At 45.1% G+C, this 21,015-nt stretch overlaps 1 protein-coding gene and 1 long non-coding RNA gene across 2 annotated transcripts; one reads left to right on the top strand and one right to left on the bottom strand.

Moving 5' to 3' along the window:
- Positions 1 to 3,522: 3,522 nt before the first annotated feature.
- On the top strand, positions 3,523 to 15,323 carry nicn1 (nicolin 1). The gene is made up of 7 exons (XM_025907577.1): positions 3,523 to 3,704; positions 4,738 to 4,881; positions 7,719 to 7,898; positions 12,085 to 12,198; positions 13,495 to 13,563; positions 14,550 to 14,654; positions 14,978 to 15,323. The coding sequence occupies exons 2-7, from the start codon at positions 4,741 to 4,743 to the stop codon at positions 15,017 to 15,019; spliced, it is 651 nt and encodes a 216-aa protein (XP_025763362.1). The 5' UTR covers positions 3,523 to 3,704; positions 4,738 to 4,740; the 3' UTR covers positions 15,020 to 15,323.
- Positions 15,324 to 18,832: 3,509 nt separating this feature from the next.
- LOC109197400 (uncharacterized) lies at positions 18,833 to 19,845 on the bottom strand. Its single transcript, XR_002058521.2, has 3 exons — positions 19,620 to 19,845; positions 19,364 to 19,498; positions 18,833 to 19,185 (listed from the first exon to the last, which is right to left on the bottom strand). It is a non-coding gene; the product is annotated as an uncharacterized LOC109197400 (long non-coding RNA).
- Between the last annotated feature and the right edge of the window lie 1,170 nt (positions 19,846 to 21,015).

Here is a 21,015-nt window from a genome sequence, read left to right as displayed (position 1 = left end):
TCGGACTCGTTCCCGGTGGGTGATGGGCTCCGCCAGGGCTGCCCTTTGTCACCGGTTCTGTTCATAATTTTTATGGACAGGATTTCTAGGCGCAGCCAAGTGGCGGAGGGCTTTCGCTTCGGTGGCCTCAGAATCTCATCTCTGCTTTTTGCGGATGATGTGGTTCTGTTGGCTTCATCAGGTGATGGCCTCCAGCTCGCACTGGAACGGTTCGCAGCCGAGTGTGAAGCAGCAGGAATGAGGATCAGCACCTCCAAATCTGAGGCCATGGTTCTCAGCCGGAAAAGGGTGGAGTGCCCACTCCGGGTCGGGGATGAGTTCCTGCCCCAAGTGGAGGAGTTCAAGTATCTTGGGGTCTTGTTCGCGAGTGATGGGAGAAGGGAGCCGGAGATCGATGGTGCTGCGGCTGCAGTGATGCGGACGCTGCACTGGTCCGTCGTGGTGAAGAGGGAGCTGAGTGTTAAAGCGAAGCTCTCAATTTACCGGTCGATCTACGTCCCTACCCTCACCTATGGCCACGAGCTGTGGGTAGTGACCGAAAGAACGAGATCGCGGATACAAGCGGCAGAAATGAGCTTCCTCTGAAGGGTGGCTGGCCTCTCCCTTAGAGATAGGGTGAGAAGTTCGGCCATCCGGGAGGGGCTCAGAGTAGAGCCTCTGCTCCTCCACATCGAAGGGAGCCAGTTGAGGTGGTTCGGGCATCTGACAAGGATGCCTCCTGGGCGCCTCCTGGGTGAGGTGTTCCGGGCATGTCCCACCGGGAGGAGGCCCCGGGGCAGACCCAGGACACGCTGGAGAGATTATATCTCTCGGTTGGCCTGGGAGCGCCTTGGTGTTCCCCCGGATAAGCTGGAGGAGGTGGCTGGGGAGAGTGAGGTCTGGGCTTCTCTGCTTAGGCTGCTGCCCCCGCGACCCGGACTCGGATAAAGCGGATGAAGATGGATGGATGGATGGATGGTGTCAAACATGCATATCTCTTAATGGTCAAACAGCCTTTACCAGGTGAAAATTAGGCCACGCCCTCAACCATGCAAACGTTAAGGCTTAAAAGTCAGGAATTAAAATAGGAAATCATCTATAGACAACAAAAACAGTTTTTTTGTCAGACTGCAGTCATGTTTATTAGTTATTATTAATCTCTGGCTCTCTTCCACAGCATGTCTTTGTCCTGCCTTCCTTCCTGTTTGTTAGCTAAACTTTGTCTTTGACTATAAAAGTCAAACAGTGTCAGAAGTCAGTAATCATATGTGATATATTTTGTGAGACCTGAGCTGAAGATGATTTTGCCAATTTTGGTGACGATTTAAAATTAATGTGCTGTATAATGTTTTATATTTGACCCTGTCAGTGCCTAATTTCAGTCATCTTCACCACTCGGCCTCAGTGTGCAGAAGAGGAAGATGTAAAAGGAAAGGTAGAAAGGTGGCAGCTGTGTCCACAGCTTCAGTGCTCAGCCCCTAATAACAGCTGGTTCCTGCTGCCGGCTGATAAAGCCACAGGTGTGCTGCCTCATCCTGATACCGCTGCTGCACCCAAATCTCATTTTGACCAGAGATTGTCTGTTTTTATTTTTTATATTTTTTGTGCAGGGTGGAGAAGAAATGAAGCAATGACTCTTAGAGGAGGAGATGGAGGCCGTTAAAATGATGCAGGTGAGATCCGTGCAGTAAGGATGCCATCTGCTGTTGATGAGAGCACACAGAACAGGCTGGAATATGTAACTGGGACATATTTACCCCTTAATGGTCTCACCATGACATGGTCTCTAACAATGAGACTTACACTTGGTGTAACAGCACAGTAAATAACTATTAAACATATTTTTATTCATATTATTATCTAAGTTAACTGCCAGACTTGTATCTGTTTCTTTAATCAATAATGAAAGTGAAAATGTATCAGGTAGCTGACTCTGTGGTTTCCAAGTGATTTGATTGGTTTTGGATGCCCTCTGCGTATCAGCTCGTGGAATCAATAGCTGACAGTAATTTTAAAAGATCCTTTATTTAAACCCAGAGTTAAACAGGAAGCTTGGACCAAAGTGTAGGAAAACCAGCAAATTAACCCAGATCTGAAAGAGAAGAAGAAAACCTGAGAAAGAGACACAGACTGAGCTCACAGAGAGGAGGGTAATGAGAACAGGTGAGCTGAGACTCTAACCAGGACAAGAAATACACATGAAGGAAGTAAAAACACAGAGGAGCACACCAAGAGCCGACTTTCAAAATAAAGCAAAAGAGACAAGGGACAGAAAAATGAACAAAAAGCAACTAAGACTCCGTGCCCTTAGGTTTCACTGAATAGTGACCGTGGCTGTTTACTCTTAAGAAAACAGGATAAATGTTTAAAGAACAAAGACAAATGTTAGAATCTGAAAACTTTTTATTCTTACAAAACTATTATTATTATATGGTGTCATATATAAAAGACTCGTCTTAGCAAAGCAAAATCAAATAAAGAAACATGAGTTTTACTAAATCAGTGCTGATGTACACACCTGCAACATTATTAGGTACACCTGTTCAACTGCTCATTATCACAACTATGTAATCAGCCAATAACATGTCAGCAACTCACTGTATTTAGACTTGGAGGTGTGGTCATGGTGACCTGCTGAAGCTCAAACATCTCTCATATCTATCCAGTGTGCAGGAGTTCTCTGGAACGAAATGTCTTGTTGACATCAGAGGTCAGAGGAGAATGGACAGACTGCTTTTAGTGATGTAAGACAACAGGAACTCAAATAACTACTCTTCTGCAGAAGAGCTCAGTTCATCCCTGAAGCAGATGAGCTTCTTTCTTTCTTTCTTTTCTTTTCTTTTCTTTTCTTTCTTTTTTTTTTTTGAGCCTCAGCAGAAGAGGAAGAGCAGGAAACCGAGGCTATAATCACACAGACCAGAACTGAAGACTCAAATATTTATTTTTTAATGGTTTTCTTATTTGTTTCTTTGTATTTCTGTTTTTTTCTCTTTTTTTAAGTGTTAGGTGTAGAATGATTTGATTAATAAAAAAGATCATAGGCAAGCTCGATGCGATCAAGCTGTCATGAAAACAGGAGTAGGACCTCAGAAAAAGCTTAGTTTTTCTTTATGATTGGGGGGGCTTTTTATGGAGCCCACACTAAACTGAACAACAGGCTCCATCTATGAGGAGACTGCTGCCGCTCAGAGGGCTGCTGGCCCTTTAAGACTCTTCCGGTCAACAGAAGGCTTTTATTTTGTAAATTACACCTAGTAACTTCCACTAACTAAGAAAAGGCTTTCATGCTGACGAGTGCTTTGAGTAGTAATGGGGGCGGGGGGTAGGAACGACACTGTTTGAAATGTCCTGATGAATTCTTGTCACTAACATTTGGAAAAGTATGAAATATATACTAGTCTTTCTATAAGAAACCAATAGCTTTTACTTTGAAAATTTGATATCATGGCACCCTCCTCCTTTTGTGATACTTAATTAAAAGTTTTCATAATTTTTACAGCAAAAACTTATATTTTCCGGTTTCAGCTCCATTGATGGGACGGTTTCCATTTTTTTGACATACTGCTGGCCCTTTAAGACTGCCCCGGTCGCCATGGTGACAACCAGGAAGCAAAACTGATTCTCTTTAGCATGTCAACATCCGCGACTTTCAGCGGTTCATTTGGGCCTTTTCTTCATCTTTCTGCTGACCTCCACCGACTGTGAGCCCTCTGAAACACGGAAAGGTGAGCCCCGAAGCAGAGCAGCTTCTCTTCTTCGGTTTGTTTTAGCCTAAAATCACCGACAGTGTTTAGCCTTCGGTTAGCTGTGGAGCTGTTAGCCTCCGTGCTAACTGTTTGGTTTGGAGGTGCGGAAGGATCCAGCGGCGGTGCGGTCGCTGTCCGTGGTGCTGACAGAGCGCGCACATCTGCAGCTGCAGCACTGACAGCTGTCCTCCTGATCCTTTCATTAGACTGCAGAACTAGGCCCAGGTTTAGCTTTATTCCTCCCTAAAGTTTGTCCGAGTTGCACGGTGCGTAAAGAAGCATTCAGAAAACAAAGATCAACTGTAGAACAGAAGCTGGAACTCACTGTTTGATTGTCTGAACGATGGGATGTGTTTTTAGCTGACAGCACTGCACTAAATCCTGTACATGCGTGGGTAACAAATCTAAGGACTGAAGCAGCACAGCACACACTGAGAGGTCACTAAAAGCTCTTTCCCGTTTTAAATATTAAAACCAGTTTGGCTGCTGAAGTGCAAAATTCATCCAAATGTAATAATTCAAAGGCATTCGTATCAATCTCAGCTGACACAGAAATTCAGTGTGAACATTTTTCTTACAGGAGAAAAGGTTTTAAAGTTTGATCTGTTCTTCTCAGTTTCAGCTTCAGATTTTTCTTGCAGAATAGCTTAGCATAAGTCACAGATCAGAATAATCCTTCTTTATCTCAGCTCACCTTATCATGTCTGAGACAAACTGTGTTACTGATCTCCCTTAAAGACAACTTTCTTCTGATTGGCTTTCTTTCAAAAACAGAAGGTTTAAACAGCAGGTGCGTGAGGCTCTGAGTGACATCACAGAGATCTAAGAGTAGGAAAAAGTTTTAGGCTCAGAGTGTAGAACGGTCTGCAGCCTGAGGATTTGGCTCACAGGAATTGCTGTGCTGAGCTCATTATTATTATGAATAAGCACCACCTTTAATATGGCGGTTATAACAAGCTGCTGTGTGTGGCAGACAGGTCACTCACTTCAGACCTCTCATTTGTTTTTCCAGACGATGACCCCTGACGACACCAAGCCTGTGAACTTCACTGTCAAAGCTCCGGTCTACCTGCAGATCGGAGATACCAAAGCAGACACGGCTCACTCCGGTGTCTGTGTCGTCGACGTCAACCTCCCGTTTGGAAAGCCTGTTAATGTAAGCAAACGCAGAGAGCTCCCGAGTGCCTCACCTGATCTGTTACCTACAGTGTCCTCCATGCTTTCTGTCTGACATCCTCCTGAGGCTTTATCAACTTCTACTTGTCTTCCCAGTACCCGAACACTGAACTTTTTCACGTGTTCCTCAGACACTTTAAACAAGTCACAGGATGCTGAGGTGATTTTGATGGTCATGATAGTAGGTGTCCCTCTCGGGCTCCAATCAAAGAACCAATCAACAGCCAGAATAAGAAGGATGATGATGCGCTGACAGACAGTGGAGCTGAAGGACATTTTATAGCTAAAAGAAAAGCTGCAGACAGAGAAGCTGATAGTTACACCATAAAAAGGATGAAAATGCTAAATGAAGGCTTTTATTTTGTAAGTTATGCCTGGTAAATTCCACTAACTAAGCTAAGGATAAAAAAAAGAGAGTCAAAAATCTGACATTTGGGGCTTTTATTCTGAAAATCAGAGACAAACCATTTTTATAGTTTACAATAATTTAATCAGAGGCTTTTATTTTGTAGTAATGACACTTTTTGAAATGTCCTGATGAATTCCTGTAACTAACATTTGGTGAAGTATACTAGACTTTGAAATTTTAACATCATGGCACCCAGCACCTTTTGTGACAATTAATGAAAATCTTTGATGATTTTTCCAGGAAAAACTGTATTTTCTGGGGTTTTTGACATAATTTAGAGCAAAATAAAAGAAGCACCTTTGCAAACAGTGAAGATCACTGATCAGTGGCCCTGAGCGCCATCCACAGAGAGATGGCGGAGTCCTGGCCTGGTGGCTCTTCTGTGTGGTCCCGTCATCTTAGCCAGAGGTTGTTTGGGTACACTGTGTTACTCTGGCTGTACCGTGGGACCCGATCCTTAAGGTGGACCAGTTTTTGGCGTAACGCGTTTTGGGGTTTAAAAGCCACAGAGATGAGGTGCTCCAATACTCCTGACACATGAGGGATCACTAAGGGCTTTTGCTTAGGCAATGGTTGTCCTTCTCTTCTGGATCAGCTGGAGCTTTCTTTAGGAGCTTCCCAGCTTTGACAAATGTCCAGCTGGGATAACCACATTTACTCAGGGCCTTCTTGATGTGATGTTCTTCTGCTTCCCTGGCCGCTGTGACTGTGACTGCGATGGTGTTCGCTCTGTGTTGTAGCATCCCAGTGACTCTCTGTTTGTACTCCAGTGGATGATGAGAGTCACACCTTAAATACTGATCTGTGGCTCTTTATTGTACACGTTGACTGTAAAATGTCCCCCATTAGTCTCACAGTCTGAGGCTAGCCTGTCAGTTTTCATATCCTCCGTGGTGAACTTGATGTGTTATCAAGTTAGGACGTTCCATCATTTCACTGATCGCATTGAGGTTTGATTGACCCAGGTGTCATCCACACACCTGAACCAAAGACGTTTATGTGAAGGCAGCGACCATGTCTGAACTGAGGAGGGGGCCTGACAGTACCCGTCTGCCTCCGTCTTACAACTCCGTGACTGGAGCCTTCCCCACTCTCTGTGAATAGTACTCATGTTCACTGATTGGCAGTTTTGCACATTAACAATCATGAAGCAGATCTCGCCTCATTGTTAGTCAGTGGTGTTGGTTTCAGTTATTACGCAGCTGTGCGGTTTATAAGGCCTGAGAAAACGCTGCATCCAGGCCAACACAATCAACTTTGTCACATTACCTGCATTACTGAACATGCATCCAGACACTTTTAGATGCTTTTTACTGTTTCTTTCCATTTCTTAGACAAAATAATGATATGATTTTACAATATTATATTCAGTAACAGTAATTATTACGTGCAGCCTAACTTTGTTTGTGTTCGTTATTGGAAGTGAATTTTCTGCTGCGGGAGAAAGAACGCGACTAAAGTTCTGTTTGTCGCCTTTTGGCCTCCAGCGCAAAGTTAAAAACCTGAAAGCAGCAGAACATCCCTCCATGTGGGCCTCCCTGCGGCAGCGCACACACTCACAGCATTTGTTTAAATAGAGAGCTGTGCTCCTGTCTCGGGAGCGTCTTCAAACATTTTGGGTGCTGACCCACTTTTCAGCATTTAGTCCTAATTTAAAGTCGTCTTTAATGCAGAGTGACTCCTCATTAGCGCAAAGCTGCGAGCTTCAAAGGCGTCTGCCTGGAGCCACTAATGCACAAAGGAGTTTTCAGCAGCGAGCTGTGTGCTCCATTTAGGCCTTAATGCAGAGATTTGGCAGATACAGTGTTCTTAGATAATAGGTTAAGACCCGGAATGGACGGGAGGCATTTCCCTTCCAGGCCCAGCATGGTTTAATGAAGTTTCACTTCATCCAGCACATCTCCAAGAAACTTTCTTTTATTCCTGTCAGCAGCTCTGTGTTCCAGTCACATTTCAAGAAATGCAAAATACAAATCAAGTTGCAATTTAATGTTTCATTTAATCAGATTATAACATTCAATAAAAGCTAACATTCAAAGCTTTTGTTCTCATGAGTGTGACTAGAAGACATGAAGGACAAGCTGAAGTGAGCCGCGGAGTCTAAAGGGAAAAGTTGAGAGTATTCAATTAGGAGCTCCTCTGGAGTTTAGATTCTCTCTGTGTGGAAGGGTTATACTATATATACACTCACAGATTAAAAGGAAGCCCTTATTAAATAATATTTCCAACGAAACTGATCTCGAGCCCTGAGGAGGTCAAATTTCTGCAGATTTTTTCTGATATTCATGCTGAATCCAACACATCTGCTGTCATTAGTTCTGGTCTTTTTTAAATAGAAATTAAAAATATAACATTTCGGGGCTGTGATGGGAGCTGATGTTTCTCCTGCATCACTGCGTTTCTTCCAGATCGAGGAGGTCACCTTTAAGAACTACTACACAGCCTACGTGACGGTGCGTCTGCTGAGGAGGAACCCCGAGCAGGAGGCCCCCGCCAAGTGGTGCACGGCTTTGAGAGACCTGCCCCTGATGGACAACCCCCACACTGAGAGGGGCTCCCAGGACTACTACACCATTCACCGAACGCAGGTGGGCTGCACCTGTGCTCACCTTAAATCTGGCTTTTCAGTCACTGCTACAGTTTAACTATAAAAATATTAGACTGCAGACACGAGTTCAAGTGAATGCAAAACTGCTGAAGATTAAAACCTGAACTTTTCACAGCACTTGAAGATCAGTGTTTTCTGTTTACCATCTGATAAGTTTGTTGTACAGAAAAACATCGTTTCCTCTGAGTTCAAACTTTATTCCTCTCATTTCAAACCTGAATATAGCTTGGAAATCATTCTGGCATCATGTAATCATAAACGATTTAAAAGGCAAATCTTTTTATCTTAAAAGGCATAAACCGGTGGTTTTCCTAATAATCTGACCCATTTTTATCTCCCATCAAACCTTCACAGCAGGTCGTATATGAGACGGTCACACGTGGTATTTGGTTTTTCATTCAACTTGTTTTTAGTTTTATATAATGTTGCGTTAGTTTTTAGACAGTTTTTGCTTAGTTTGTTGTCAGTGATCATGTCCAGAGTAATCTGTCCCCACGCTGTCGGTGCATGAAGGAGCCAGACCTGTTGTGATGACCTTTAATGCTGCAGGTGTGCTGAGGAGGAACCTTGATGTCGAAAGCAGTTTTCTTTTATATCACACCTTTTCTTTAAACTCATCCAAAGGTCATTGTTAAATAAGTAAGGAATGACCTCCATTAGTTAAAAGAAACTGCTGCACTTATGACACCAGGAGAAACTGAGACATCAGCTGCTGACAGATAATGGTCTGTTTTCAGCGAGCTGGAAATTCTGCAGTGCAGGAGGCTGGAGGCAGGGTATAATGCTCACAGTTGCTCATATTGATCTCTGTCTATGCACTTCTTTTATTTTCCAGCAGGTTTTTTTACTCTACCTTCCACTCTCTGCTTAGGGTTAGAAAAAGATGGTTGTTTGGGTTCAAATACTGTTGTGAGGAGGTGTAACTGCTCGCTGTCACTAAGAGCCTGACGCCGTTCATCACAGCACAGACGTCAAAGGATGGATTCTAAGTAAAGTCCACAGGTTAAGAGCAGCCCGCTCTTATGGACATCACTGACTGGTTTTCCTGCTTTCTGTCCAACAAACATCTCCCTGGACTTAAACATGATAACGTTGTGTGTTTAAAATATATCATTACCCTCCACAGTTTCAGACATAAGACAGTTCTTCTGCTCATAACAAAACTCACATCAGGAAAAACATCATCACTGAACCTGCAGTTCCTCTACCATCCAGCAGAGGCTCCAGCAGAGAGTCAGTCTCCATAGACTCTCTGTAAATATGATTATTTTAATATGTAACTGTTTCAGTCTCTATAGATAATTCCCCCATCATAACACCTTCACTGGCGCAGCGGGGGGGTAGCCTTTAGAAAGGTTGAGGGGCATGGCCTCTTTGACTGACAGGTGGTTGGTGAAACAGGTGGGTGTAGCTGCTAGTTGTCTGTTAGCTTCACCTGAACTGGACCTCTGGACGTGTTTGTGCTGTTGGAGCATTTTTAATGACATCATGTGACCAATAACACGCGTAGTCTGAGGTCAGGGTTCGGGTTAGGATTGCTACTGAGCAGTCCATTCTCTCATCTAAATATGGTCACATCTAGTACCAGAAACCAGCTCGGCATTAGCCAAAACACTAACGCTTTGATATAAAGATCAGTGACAGTGATGACACAGCCAGCAGAAATGAAGCTTTCAGCCAGCTGCAGTTGATATCACATGTCAAGCCCCTGCAGGTCAAAGTTTGGGAGCAGCTCTGTAAAGAAACGAGAGGAAAGGGGTCACAGAGCAGCGTCTCGTTAGCCGCTCTGCCTATTCGCTTCTGATGGCAGAAGTTGAGAAAACTTTGCCGCCTGTTGTGCTGCCAGACCGAGCTGCTGTGCCTCTGCTAACGACAGGAGGATTAACCGCAATCGTCAGATCTGTAAATCGATGTATCCCGCTGGGCATAAAAACCACCACAGCCGGCTCCAGTTTGTTTTCCCTCTCAGCTGTGGTGGCGTCGAGCCAGCCGGCTCCCCGAGAAACTCACAATAAGTTTGTAAGTTTGGAGACAATACACTGTGACTTATTCTTCATTTCCTCTGTTTATTCTCTATGCAAATAGAGCCAGGTGGTGAATGAAGATTTCATTTTTGTTTACTTCAGTCGGCGCTGCGAGGCTGATGAGTTTAAACGGTAATTGTGATAGCATAAATTATGTACAGTCACTTCTTATGGGTTTAGTGTTCGTCAGATTTAGCCTTGAGGGAGATTCATTGTGTTCTGTTGCTGCACTGATTCTTGCACCTCGTCGGGACCTCAAAAGACTCAATGATTTGAAAAAATGTTGGCTGGAGTTCAGAAGAAGCAAGAAGATGCTCCCACTTCCATTTTTACCCTTTTAAGTGTTTAATTTTCATAAATATTTGTCTTGTTTTAATACAAAAAAGAGCTAAATGCAGACACTGGAGTCAGGCTGGTTACACAAAGCAAAGGGACGGGACGAGTCTGAGAGGTGCAAACACCAAACACAGGACAAAGGACGGTAAAGTTATCCTGTGCTGTGATCGATCCAAATGCAGGAAAACATGAAAATAAAACAAAGTTTTGATCGTTATTTGGCTAAAAGTTCACATTTCTGGAGTCTGCAAGAGAAGAAGAACAAAGAAGTAAAAAAAAATGTAAAAAGAAAGAAACTGAGCCAAAACACCCTGTCAGAGTAAAACAGGAAATGACCAAAAGAGAAACACTGAACACAGAGTCGAAGCTAATCAGAACAAACATGACAACAGAAACCACAGACGAGACAGACTGGACAGACTCGGGGAACTAAAACTACCAGGAAGAACTCAACAAGCCAGAGCATCGAGAGACTGAAACCAACCCCAACTCATCTCAGGAATAACGTCAAAACTTTACACTTAACCAGAAGAATCAGTCATAAAATCAGCAGAAATCAAACAAAAAACAAACAAACAGGAGTTCAAACACAAAAATTAAAAAGTAACAAATGAAGCTGAAACTAAAAAGTCAATAAATACATTTTCAATGTACCTGAAAACGTTCTGATCAGAATCGCAGCAGCTTCTGTAAAGTTCTTCAACAACTTCAGTTGATGTTTTTGTATGTTGTTATACCAGCTGTCACGGGGTAGGATGGGTGGGTGGGTGGCTGGATGGATGGGTGGGGGGGTGGATGGTTGGATGGACGGGTGGGTGGATGGATGGGTAGGTGGATGGATGGATAGCTGGTTAGATGGGTGGATGGATGGATGGATGGATGGATGGATGGATGGATGGATGATGGGTGGATGGATGGATGGATGATAGGTGGATGGATGGATGGATGATGGGTGGGTGGGTGGGTGGATGGATGATGGGTGGGTGGGTGGATGGATAGGTGGATGGATGGATAAATGGATGAATGATGGGTGGGTGGATGGATAGGTGGATGGATGGATGGATGATGGGTGGGTGGATGGATAGATGGATGGATGGATGGATGGATGGATGGATGGATGGATGATGGGTGGGTGGGTGGATGGATGATGGGTGGTGGGTGGGTGGATGGATAGGCAGATGGATGGATGGTTAGATGGGTGGATAGGTGGATGGATGGATGATGGGTGGGTGGGTGGATGGATAGGTGGATGGATGGATGGTTAGATGGGTGGATAGGTGGATGGATGATGGGTGGGTGGATGGATAGGTGGATGGATGGATGGATGATGGGTGGGTGGGTGGGTGGATGGATGGATGGTTGATGAGTGGGTGGATGGATGGATGATGGGTGGGTGGATGGATAGGTGGATGGATGGATGGTTAGATGGGTGGATAGGTGGATGGATGGATGATGGGTGGGTAGGTGGATGGATGGATGATGGGTGGGTGGGTGGATGGATAGGTGGATGGATGGATGGATGATGGGTGGGTGGATGGATGGATGGATGGATGGATGGATGGATGGATAGGTGGATGGATGGATGGATGATGGGTGGGTGGGTGGGTGGGTGGCTGGATAGATGGATGGATGGGTGGGTGGGTGGGTGGGTGGCTGGATAGGTGGATGGATGGATGGATGGATGGATGGATGGATGGATGGATGGATGGATGGATGGATGGATGGATGATGGGTGGGTGGATGGATGGGTGTTTGGATCATGTATTCTGATGAGCCGGGTTTCCTCTGCTGTCGTTCGTGCCTCAGATGCAGGTGGAGCCGGATCACGTGGTGTGTGTGCGGCTGATCCTGAGACAGCCGTCCTTGGCCTGGTTAACCTTCAGCCTTGAAGACATTAAAATATTCCCTCACACGGAGCCGGTGAGTTTTTCTAATGTTGTTAACGTGCAGAGGAGTCAGGAGTGCAGGAAGGTAAAGTGACATTAATCACAGACTCAGTGAGAGAGCAGAGGGACAATAATGAACTCAGTGAGGTCTGTTCAGAGCGGCTCTGCTCGCGTTCATGTGCACAGCATCAGCGTTGTGCTGTAGGAAGCGTCTGATTTGTGGTGCCATTAAGCTTCTGGCTTTTACTTCTGCCGGCTCACCTGTGCTTCCTGTTGTCAGGCCCTCAGGTAACATCAGCACGCTGTCACTTTGAAGGGAAACGTTAACTAGTGCTTCTTCCAGTCCACCTCCAGCCCAGCATCACAACAGCATAAATGTGGAGGAGGAGAGTGAAAGTTTGAGTAACTCCTCACAGCGCGGGCAGATGGGCGATATTTGAAGCTGACGTGGACGATGTTTTGTTGATCCAGCTTGGCGCTCTTTGCTTCTCTGTGTTTACACTGTGTCTGCTGAGCAGCTGCGCTCACAGGGCCTTTTTCTGGCTCTCTCAGAAGGTTTAAACCTGTCTCAACTCCACTGATTCCCAGCAGTCAGTGGACCACATTTACACATTTAAGGAAATGTGTGAGAAGGTGGAGCAGTGGTGCCAACCCCTCTATCACGATTTGAACTGGAACACCTCACAGCTTTTACATGTTAGCCTCCTCCTCAGGCTCTGAGCGTGCTCACATACTATTAAATCCCTGCGAGTGTCACCTGCTCCAGTCAGAGATTATTAGATGAGAACAATAAATTGTGATAAAATCTAACAAGAACATAAAAATCGAACAATGAATCAGACAAAGGATGAAGCTGCAGGTTAATCTGGTGATTTCTGGCACAGAGCGGTAAATGAATGATTTCATCTCTGAGCGTGCTCAGTGCTGCTGTTTCGTTCTGAGGTGACGGCTGCACATTAGAGCTGTGACACGTTAAACTGGATCCATTTAAACATTAAAGCTTCCTGTCCCACAGGAAGGACACGTGGAGGTTCGATCAGAGTGAATGAATGTGATGATCAGGTATTCTTGGTGTGTGCTCCGTGTTTCTAGCAGTGTGATGAGACTCAGCAGATCAGAATCAAGCAGAGCAACATTTAGACATTTTCTAAACTCCACGTTCCTGCAGCTTGTGGATTGGATCGGTGGGGGGAAGCTCCGGGATGTTGGGGTTTGTTGTTGAACGACCAGCAGGTGGAGCCAGAGTGAGAACTGAAGCAGAGATCCAGCTGAACAACAAAGTCATAGAAACTCGGCTGCAGAGTGTAACGAACGCTCTTCCTCGTTCCAGGACCCAGAGAAGGAGGTTTCTGATTGGCTGTCTGACCTGACCCTCATTGACCAGCACCCTGATCTGGAGGTACGCACCGTGTTTCTGTCTACATGAGGGCGCCGAGCTTTGAGAGCCCGTTTGCTGCATATTTCATGAGCTCATTTCTCAGTTTTCATACTTAAATTCAGTTTCAGCTTCTCCAGGGTTGAAACACAAATGAAGGTTTTATCATTCTGCAGCTAGTCTTCCTCTGGGCTCTGATTTGTTTTTGATAAGCTTCCTAATGAAAGAAGCTTTTCTTATTTATCGTCTGTGACTCCAGACAAACAAACCATTAAAAAGGCACAAAGGAAGTCCAGCTGATCAGAGACTTTAGTTTAGCTGCTGCTTTAGGAGGTTTTGTGTGTTGTGATGGTGCTAAGTTAGTATTTTTATTATTTTGTGTGTGTTCCACCTCACTCACGTCCCAGTCCTGTCATGCAGTAGCATCGCTCAGCTTCCTCAGTTTTAGCAGCACTGCTGTTTATTTATGAAGACCTTCAGCAGCATCAGACACCAGCGAGGGAACAGGAGGAAGGATTAACATCCTCCGTGTTCTGGCTGACCTCAGGCTTTCATAGCCTCTAAGCTCACTTACAGGTTACTTCTGTCACAAGTTTTTAACTGTGAGTCAGGAGCAGAGCCTTTTTATTGCTGTTAAAGAAACAAACTAACCGATGGAGGCAGCAGTAAACTGGCTGCTGCTGATCCAGAGCCGGGTCACGGTGGCTGCAGATAAGCTGTTTACCCCAGACGTCCTTTCCCGCGGCGATGGTTTCCAGCTCCCGGGCCAGACGAGATATGAAACTGTATCCTCTGCCTCTGTGGAGGCGTTTACCTCCAGGTGACATGGGTTTTTGGTGTCTCAGCTGCTCGTGTGGTCGACCTGGTTAGAGTTTTTTTGTGCGGTCATGTGACTGAGTGCCTGAATTCTGATTTCTGTTGATTGATCTAATTCAGAGCTTCAGCTTCAAATGTTAAATATGATCCAGGAAGGAGCAGAGGGTATGATTGTGTCCCCGTGTGTCCCTCAGGGTCTCCCTGACCCGCAGACCGTATCCTCCAGCATCCAGCAGATGTGGGCTCTGACTGAGGTGATGCAGACCAATCAGACGACAGCATCCATCGGACGGTTCGATGTGAGTGAAACACACAGTCAGCCTCATCTGTCCTGTAACGAGTGTGTTCATGATGGAGGTGATGTAATGAAATTTGGTCGTTAGCTTGTCTTTCGTGTTCTCGGAGATGATGAACATTTTAGTTTATCAAATGATCTGAAATTACATTTCTGTGAAGGCACATATGCTGTGTGTGTGTGTGTGTGTGTGTGTGTGTGTGTGTGTGTGTGTGTGTGTGTGTGTGTGTGTGTGTGTGTGTGTGTGTGTGTGTGTGTGTGTGTGTGATCATGTGTGTGTCATTAGAAATGAGGGCAGAGTCATGATGGTGGTTCTCTGTGCTGCAGGTGGATGGATGCTACGATATCAGCCTGCTCTCCCTGACATAAAGATGTGTGTGTGTGTGTGTGTGTGTGTGTGTGCGTGCACGTGCGTGTGTGTGTGTGTGGGACGCTTGTATATCGGAGTTCATGATGGCGGCTGTAACAGCATGAAGAGAAAGTGCTGACAGAGACAGACTGACCTCTGCTCGTCACCCTGTGGTCATTTCCTGCCCTGATGTGATGCTGTCACAGTATTTAAGCCTTCACTCTAATGTCTAATGCGAAGACCTGCGAGTCCTTAAAGTATCTGTACTAAAGACTCGTTCACTAATAAAAAATATCCTAAAGTAATAAATTGTCTAAAATTGTGTTTGCTTGTGATTTCATCACATCTTCAGCTTCATCTCATCCTTATATTTAAAACCCTCCAGACTCTGTGCTGGACTCACACACACACACAAAGCCATAAACGAGTGAACAGGAGGGGCTGACGTCAGCTGAAGAACATTTTTGGTTCTTTCTGTAGTTCTGTAACTTGTTGATGGTTCCACTGAGCTGGAGATAATCTAACCTGTTGAGATGAGCATGACAATAAAAATGAGTCACTGCAGATAAAAGCAGCCTGCACCGAGGTCTTTCATTTCTATGTTCACACGAATAAACACAGGCAGAAAATGTTCAAGTCAGCCCAGTAGGTTTGTTTGGCCTTTGTTTCATTCTGAGCTAACATGAGTGTGTTTCCTGTTCTTAAATTTCATGTGTTTGAGTGTTTGGAGCCTGACAGCACAGGAAACAGAAGCTGATTGGCTCACAGAAGGCAGGCAGCAAGAGGACTGCACTCTGTGTAACTGCCCACTGTGGACACTTGGTGGCAGCACAGCGTCATTTCTGAGCTCCTTAAACCTGCTGCTAACTGAAGTCCCCGTGAGGACGGTTTACTCAGAGAGGAAGACTGTAGACTTCCATCATCGAGTCAGTGAGGAAGGCGCTGACAGTTTAAACTTTAGCAAACATCAAAGTTCTGCACTGTTTTCATTTTATGATTCTTTTTGTTCTCTAATACAAAAATAGATATTTAGAAAAAGAAAAAATAGATATTTCACTTTTTACTGCACAAAATTCATTAATGACGCAAAATCCACTAAAACGATGATGCGACCTTACGGATGAAGACGAGCAGATAATGGTGACAACTTCTCGTCATGACGTGATCGAGTCTGCTCGTTTCGCGCTGCTGGGCGAGTGCAGCTTTGCATGATTCACAATTGAAAATAATCCTTCTTCATCTGATCCTGTGCGGCCCCTCAAGTCATCCTCTGAAAACAAAGTGTTTTAGCTCCGCCCCCTTAAAGCTAATTTTCTAATTGAAGGTCAGATAAACAGCAGGTGGGTGGAGCTTCTGTGCCAAAGGGGCCCAGTTAGTGATATCCCCTCTCTGTGACATCATCCAGAGCCAAGAATAGAAAAGTCAGAGTCAGGGATGTCAGGAGAAAAATGACTTTGGGGAAAAAGAAAGTTCTGGATGATTTTTTTTCCCCTGATTGGTGAGACCTGGGGAAAGAACTTTTCAGAAGTCATAAATGACACGTTCTGATAGCTGGAGGTTTGATTAGTGATACTGAATCAGCCCTGCGAGTTTACACTTTCAGAAACGTCTGCATGTTTTTCACATCTTGTTGCCTCACATCAATAAAAACTTATTTTGCAGTGTTAGCTGTGCATGACTGAGGCCTTACAAAACAATATTAGTTTGGAGGTTTGTGGAGGAATATCACAGACTGTGTTTAGCAGCAGCTGCTGGCTGGATTCCCTGCGGTGCTTTATACAATAAGGCAGGCCTTATTTTAGCAGAACAACAGTGGCGGTTCTCGGGAGGTTTGTCCAACAGTGCTGACTGGAACCAAGATGCAAGCGCTGGGATTTTTTCTTCTTCTTGTCTTAATTTGCTGCAGCAGCCTGCTCTTTGTCATAGTTGGGTTTTGTTTTTTACCAATCTGAGGGGGATTTTGAAAATTACAACAGACACAAAGCAAGAAGAAGAACGCAGCAGAGGACCTGAGGTCTCCACGGCTGGATTCAGACGAGTGGAGAAAGGCCCGCTGTCTGCCTTCAGTGTGACGGAGGCCTGAGGCAGTTCAAGGATGTGGTTTGAATGTTGGGAACAAATGTGTGAGTGAGGTGTTAGAGGAGGCTCCTGGGTGTCTTTGCAGGGACAGTAAATCCCCCCAAATAATCCTCCCTGCTGTCTCTGATGGGCTGAAATTCACAAAATGAACTTTATGTTTTGTTCAGTCAGACTCAAAACTACAGCCTGAGACCAAAAACTCACCAGGAGAGACTTTTACTGAGCAGCAGGGTCGTTCTCTCCTCAGAAGCTTCTGCACAATCACACCCAGAGGAGTCGCCCCCTGCTGGACGTTAGAAAGAACGCAGATTTGTGACACGCCATCATTGGCTCTACTTTTCAGACCTGATAAATTTAACATTGAAGTAATTATAACTAATACTAATATCATGCTTGAACCAAAACACTGACAGAGAGAGAGGAAGTAAAAGGCTGCGAGCGAACGCTGAGGAGGAGGACGCCAAATTAATTCAATTCAATTCAATTTTATTTATCTAGCGCCAAATCACAACAACAGTCACCTCCATGAAGAAACACCAGAGTGACGGAGCCACAGGGGGGAGGGCAGATCTACAACCTGCAGTCTGGTGATGTTGAAGCCCAGTATATGAGGCAGATGCTGCAGACAACTGGATGATTAGAAGACCTGACCCACACCTGGGACCACACCTGTAACATACACACAGGAAGAGGATGGCAGGAGAGAGAGAGCTCCAGCTCATGTCATGATGCTCCTCCTGCTTTACACTCCTGAAGACCTCTGCTGGCTTTTTTGCTTTATTTTTCTGATGTTTTTATTTGCATGGTGTCTTTTCTGGGTCATCTTACCTGCAGGGATGTGACAGCGAGGAGCAGGAATCTGAGACCGCTGAGCCGGCAGCGAGACAATCAAACCCAAATTTGTATTTTTTTGAGTTGTTTCTGAAATGAATGTTTACAGTGACATGATGGAGAACAGGCAGAAAATAACTGTTTTTATGTTTGTTGTCTTTTGCATCTGATGTCATCATAAAACATGAGGACACATGAGGTAACTGTTTGTCCTCTTTTCACCGCTGGATATAAAACTGAAGCTGTTCTGTAAACCAGAGCAGACGGAGCCAACACACCGGCCAAATGATCCACAAAGATGATGTAAGAATGTGTAAGTAAAGCAGACGTGTGTGTGTGTGTGTGTGTGTGTCTGTAGAATAGGTGGCGAGTCCTATCAGAGGACTAGTGCACTTGATTAAAGGGGCACACGTCGTACATCCTGGGAGGAAAGCGGGCAGTTCTGCGCCCCGCTGAGCTCCTGCTGAGTTTTATTTATTGCAGTTCAATATTTGGATCATAAAAGCCTGAGGGACAAACACACACAAACCTCACACGGTGTCCACACATCCCTGAACAAGGACAACAACAAACCAGGAAACAGTCAGGAAAGGATCGAAGCGAGCGGTCAGGTTTAGCCAATAATATTTATAATAATACCAAATAAAGTCAAAGTGCTTTACAGAAAGAAAAGACAGCATTAATACGAAAGTCAAAGTAACACTGCTGGCCATCAAACATTATGATCAAAAATGTTTATAGACTTTGAAAGCAGCAAAGATGCTGCTCCACAGTAAAATCATGATTTCATTTCACAGGAAAACTGAGAAACATGAGAGCTGCTGTTTCACACCAGCGTTAACTCTGGTGTCAAACTAAAACACGTCCAATCAGCTGCAGCGCTGAATCCTGATCTTACAACAGCAAACATTGTTTTTCATCATCATTTATGTCACAGCAGTGCTGCCAAACGAGCCAGCTCACTGCTGGTCACAGTTTTATTGGTTAGTGTGGGCGGAGCCTGTAGGCGTACCTCTGCCTGCTGACTGGATGCTTTAGCTCTGAAAGTCTGTGAGAAGTTCAGAGTCAGATGGTGTAACGTATGTTCATGCGTTCTCCTTCATAATAAAGCTCTAATAAAGTTCAGTGGTAACTCCTCGGCGTCACGTCTTTGCTCTCGTCAGCAGGTTTGTTTCTGTTTGAGGCCAAACCAGGATCAATACTGCCAGCATCTCACTGCTGGACCTCGGAAGTCCTCTTTTCCACAGATGCTGGGCATGAAAGTTTACTGCAGCACCTGGAGAACATGAATCATTTTATAGGAGCTGAAAGAAATTTTTTGTAGCTCAGTCTGACTCAAAGTGAGCATTGGACCTAACAGCAGACTGGACTCTCAGTGGTGCTTTAAATTTTTCAAACAAATGTATTTAATTATTTGCATTTAGCTGGAACTGTGCATGCCATTTTAATTGTACCCTCGTGTATCCGCGCCCCTCTTGTAGGACTCCTCCTCCCAGGGTCTGGGGGATATTTTGCTGCCTCTGAGACATGAAATGTCACACCGGTCTGCAGAAATAAACTCTGCCTTCGATGCACGGCTTCCAGCGGAGCTGCAAATTGGAAGTAAGGTTGTGAAAAATAAATCAGGTGAAAGAGGCACAGAAACAGAGAGAAACAAAGTGAGGAGGGACAGGAGGCTGTCTGCACCTCCACATACAAATCAGTACATACCGAAGAGAGCGCGGCACAAATGTGCAGAGCCAGCTGCCCGCTCAAGTGCACTTGACATTTAAATTCATGCGCTGGCCCGCTTTGTGCACCATGCATTTCAGTGCACTGTGGAAGCAACTGAGGGAATGAATGTGGATGTTTGTGTGAGAAGACGAGTCAACCATCACCCCCAAAAAACCTCCATCTCCTTACTCCACCTGCGCACACAGACTGGTCCCACACAGGTGGAGCTACGTCGGCTCTGTGAGGAGGCGACACAGCAAGAGAGGTTAGTTTACACCCTTTTGCACAATATCAGTCTTACTTTTACTCTTTTTAACTAACTTCATCTTCACTTTTCTTTGGTTTTAACCCTGTTGTAAACTACAAGAGGGATAAAACCATCTATCTATCATCTACCTACCGACCGACCTATCTATCTATCTCGTGGCCTACCAGCTGTGATCCAGCTGTGCAGCACTTTGGATGTTTACATGAGAAAAAAAGATTTCTCACCAAAGGATTTTCCTTTCCTCATCTCTTCCTCATATCCTTACTGAGAGGAGCTGATCATGGAAACCTCTCCCACTCTTCTTCTGTCATGACACCTGCTGCCACTAGAGGGCAGGATGACAGCGTTGCTGTTTAGACTGGGAGCCCAATCTTTCCATTTTACCCTCCTTTGTTTTGTTTGCAGTTTGCAGCAGGACTTTTCTGAGCCGGCTCAGATCCTCAGCCCGTCCTTCAGTTCACGGCAGACATCAGCAGTTATGTCCTACTTTATCTCCTTTCCTCTGTCCTCTGCAGGCAGCAGCAGACTCACAGTGTGATTTATCTGTCAGAGTCAAGCAGCTCGATGTGGCTGATTTTGTGAATTAATATCAGAGTGAGTGAGCTCCTCACAAACCTCCTGCTTGGGTGTTTCTCGGTTCTCCTTCAGTTCTGTTGGAGGAAACATCTTCAGCGGCATACGGCTCACCTGATTGGCTCGGCTCCGTCAGCTCGTGTCATTAATGCAGAGTTTGTGAGTTTAAACCACGGTGCACTTTCCTCTCTGAGTGAACGCTCTGGGTCTTTGTCTCCCTCTCATTAAACTCCCGCCCAGCACACCGTCAGTCTCCACCTATCACCGTCCTCCATGTTGAAAACCTGATTAGACACCTGAACCTTTGCGTCGCTCTCCACGCTGAGCGATGCCTCTGCAGCTTTTAACCCCGACACCATGAATCATTTATTCAGATGAGGCTGTGACAGCGGTGTCACGGCCTCCCTCTGATACCTGACAGGAAGGAAAAGATGCTTCACGCTGTGAATGGAATATTTTACGCCGGTCCAGTTAAAGTTAACCCTTCCACTGTGGACAGACCAGCTCACAGGAAATGAACACCTTTTCAAATCTGACATGCACAAAGAGATA

This window comes from Oreochromis niloticus, linkage group LG5, assembly GCF_001858045.2.
Source record: "Oreochromis niloticus isolate F11D_XX linkage group LG5, O_niloticus_UMD_NMBU, whole genome shotgun sequence".
NCBI lineage: Eukaryota > Metazoa > Chordata > Actinopteri > Cichliformes > Cichlidae > Oreochromis > Oreochromis niloticus.
Note: the sequence above shows the minus strand (reverse complement) of the source record. Positions and strands in the feature narration are given on the sequence as shown.

Excerpts from the sequence above, each read along its gene's own strand:
- nicn1 (XM_025907577.1), top strand. The coding sequence starts at position 4,741 with ATGACCCCTGACGACACCAAGCCTGTGAACTTCACTGTCAAAGCTCCG. Across the intron at positions 7,899-12,084 it reads ACACCATTCACCGAACGCAG|ATGCAGGTGGAGCCGGATCA; the intron begins GTGGGCTGCACC and ends TTCGTGCCTCAG. Across the intron at positions 13,564-14,549 it reads ACCAGCACCCTGATCTGGAG|GGTCTCCCTGACCCGCAGAC; the intron begins GTACGCACCGTG and ends TGTGTCCCTCAG.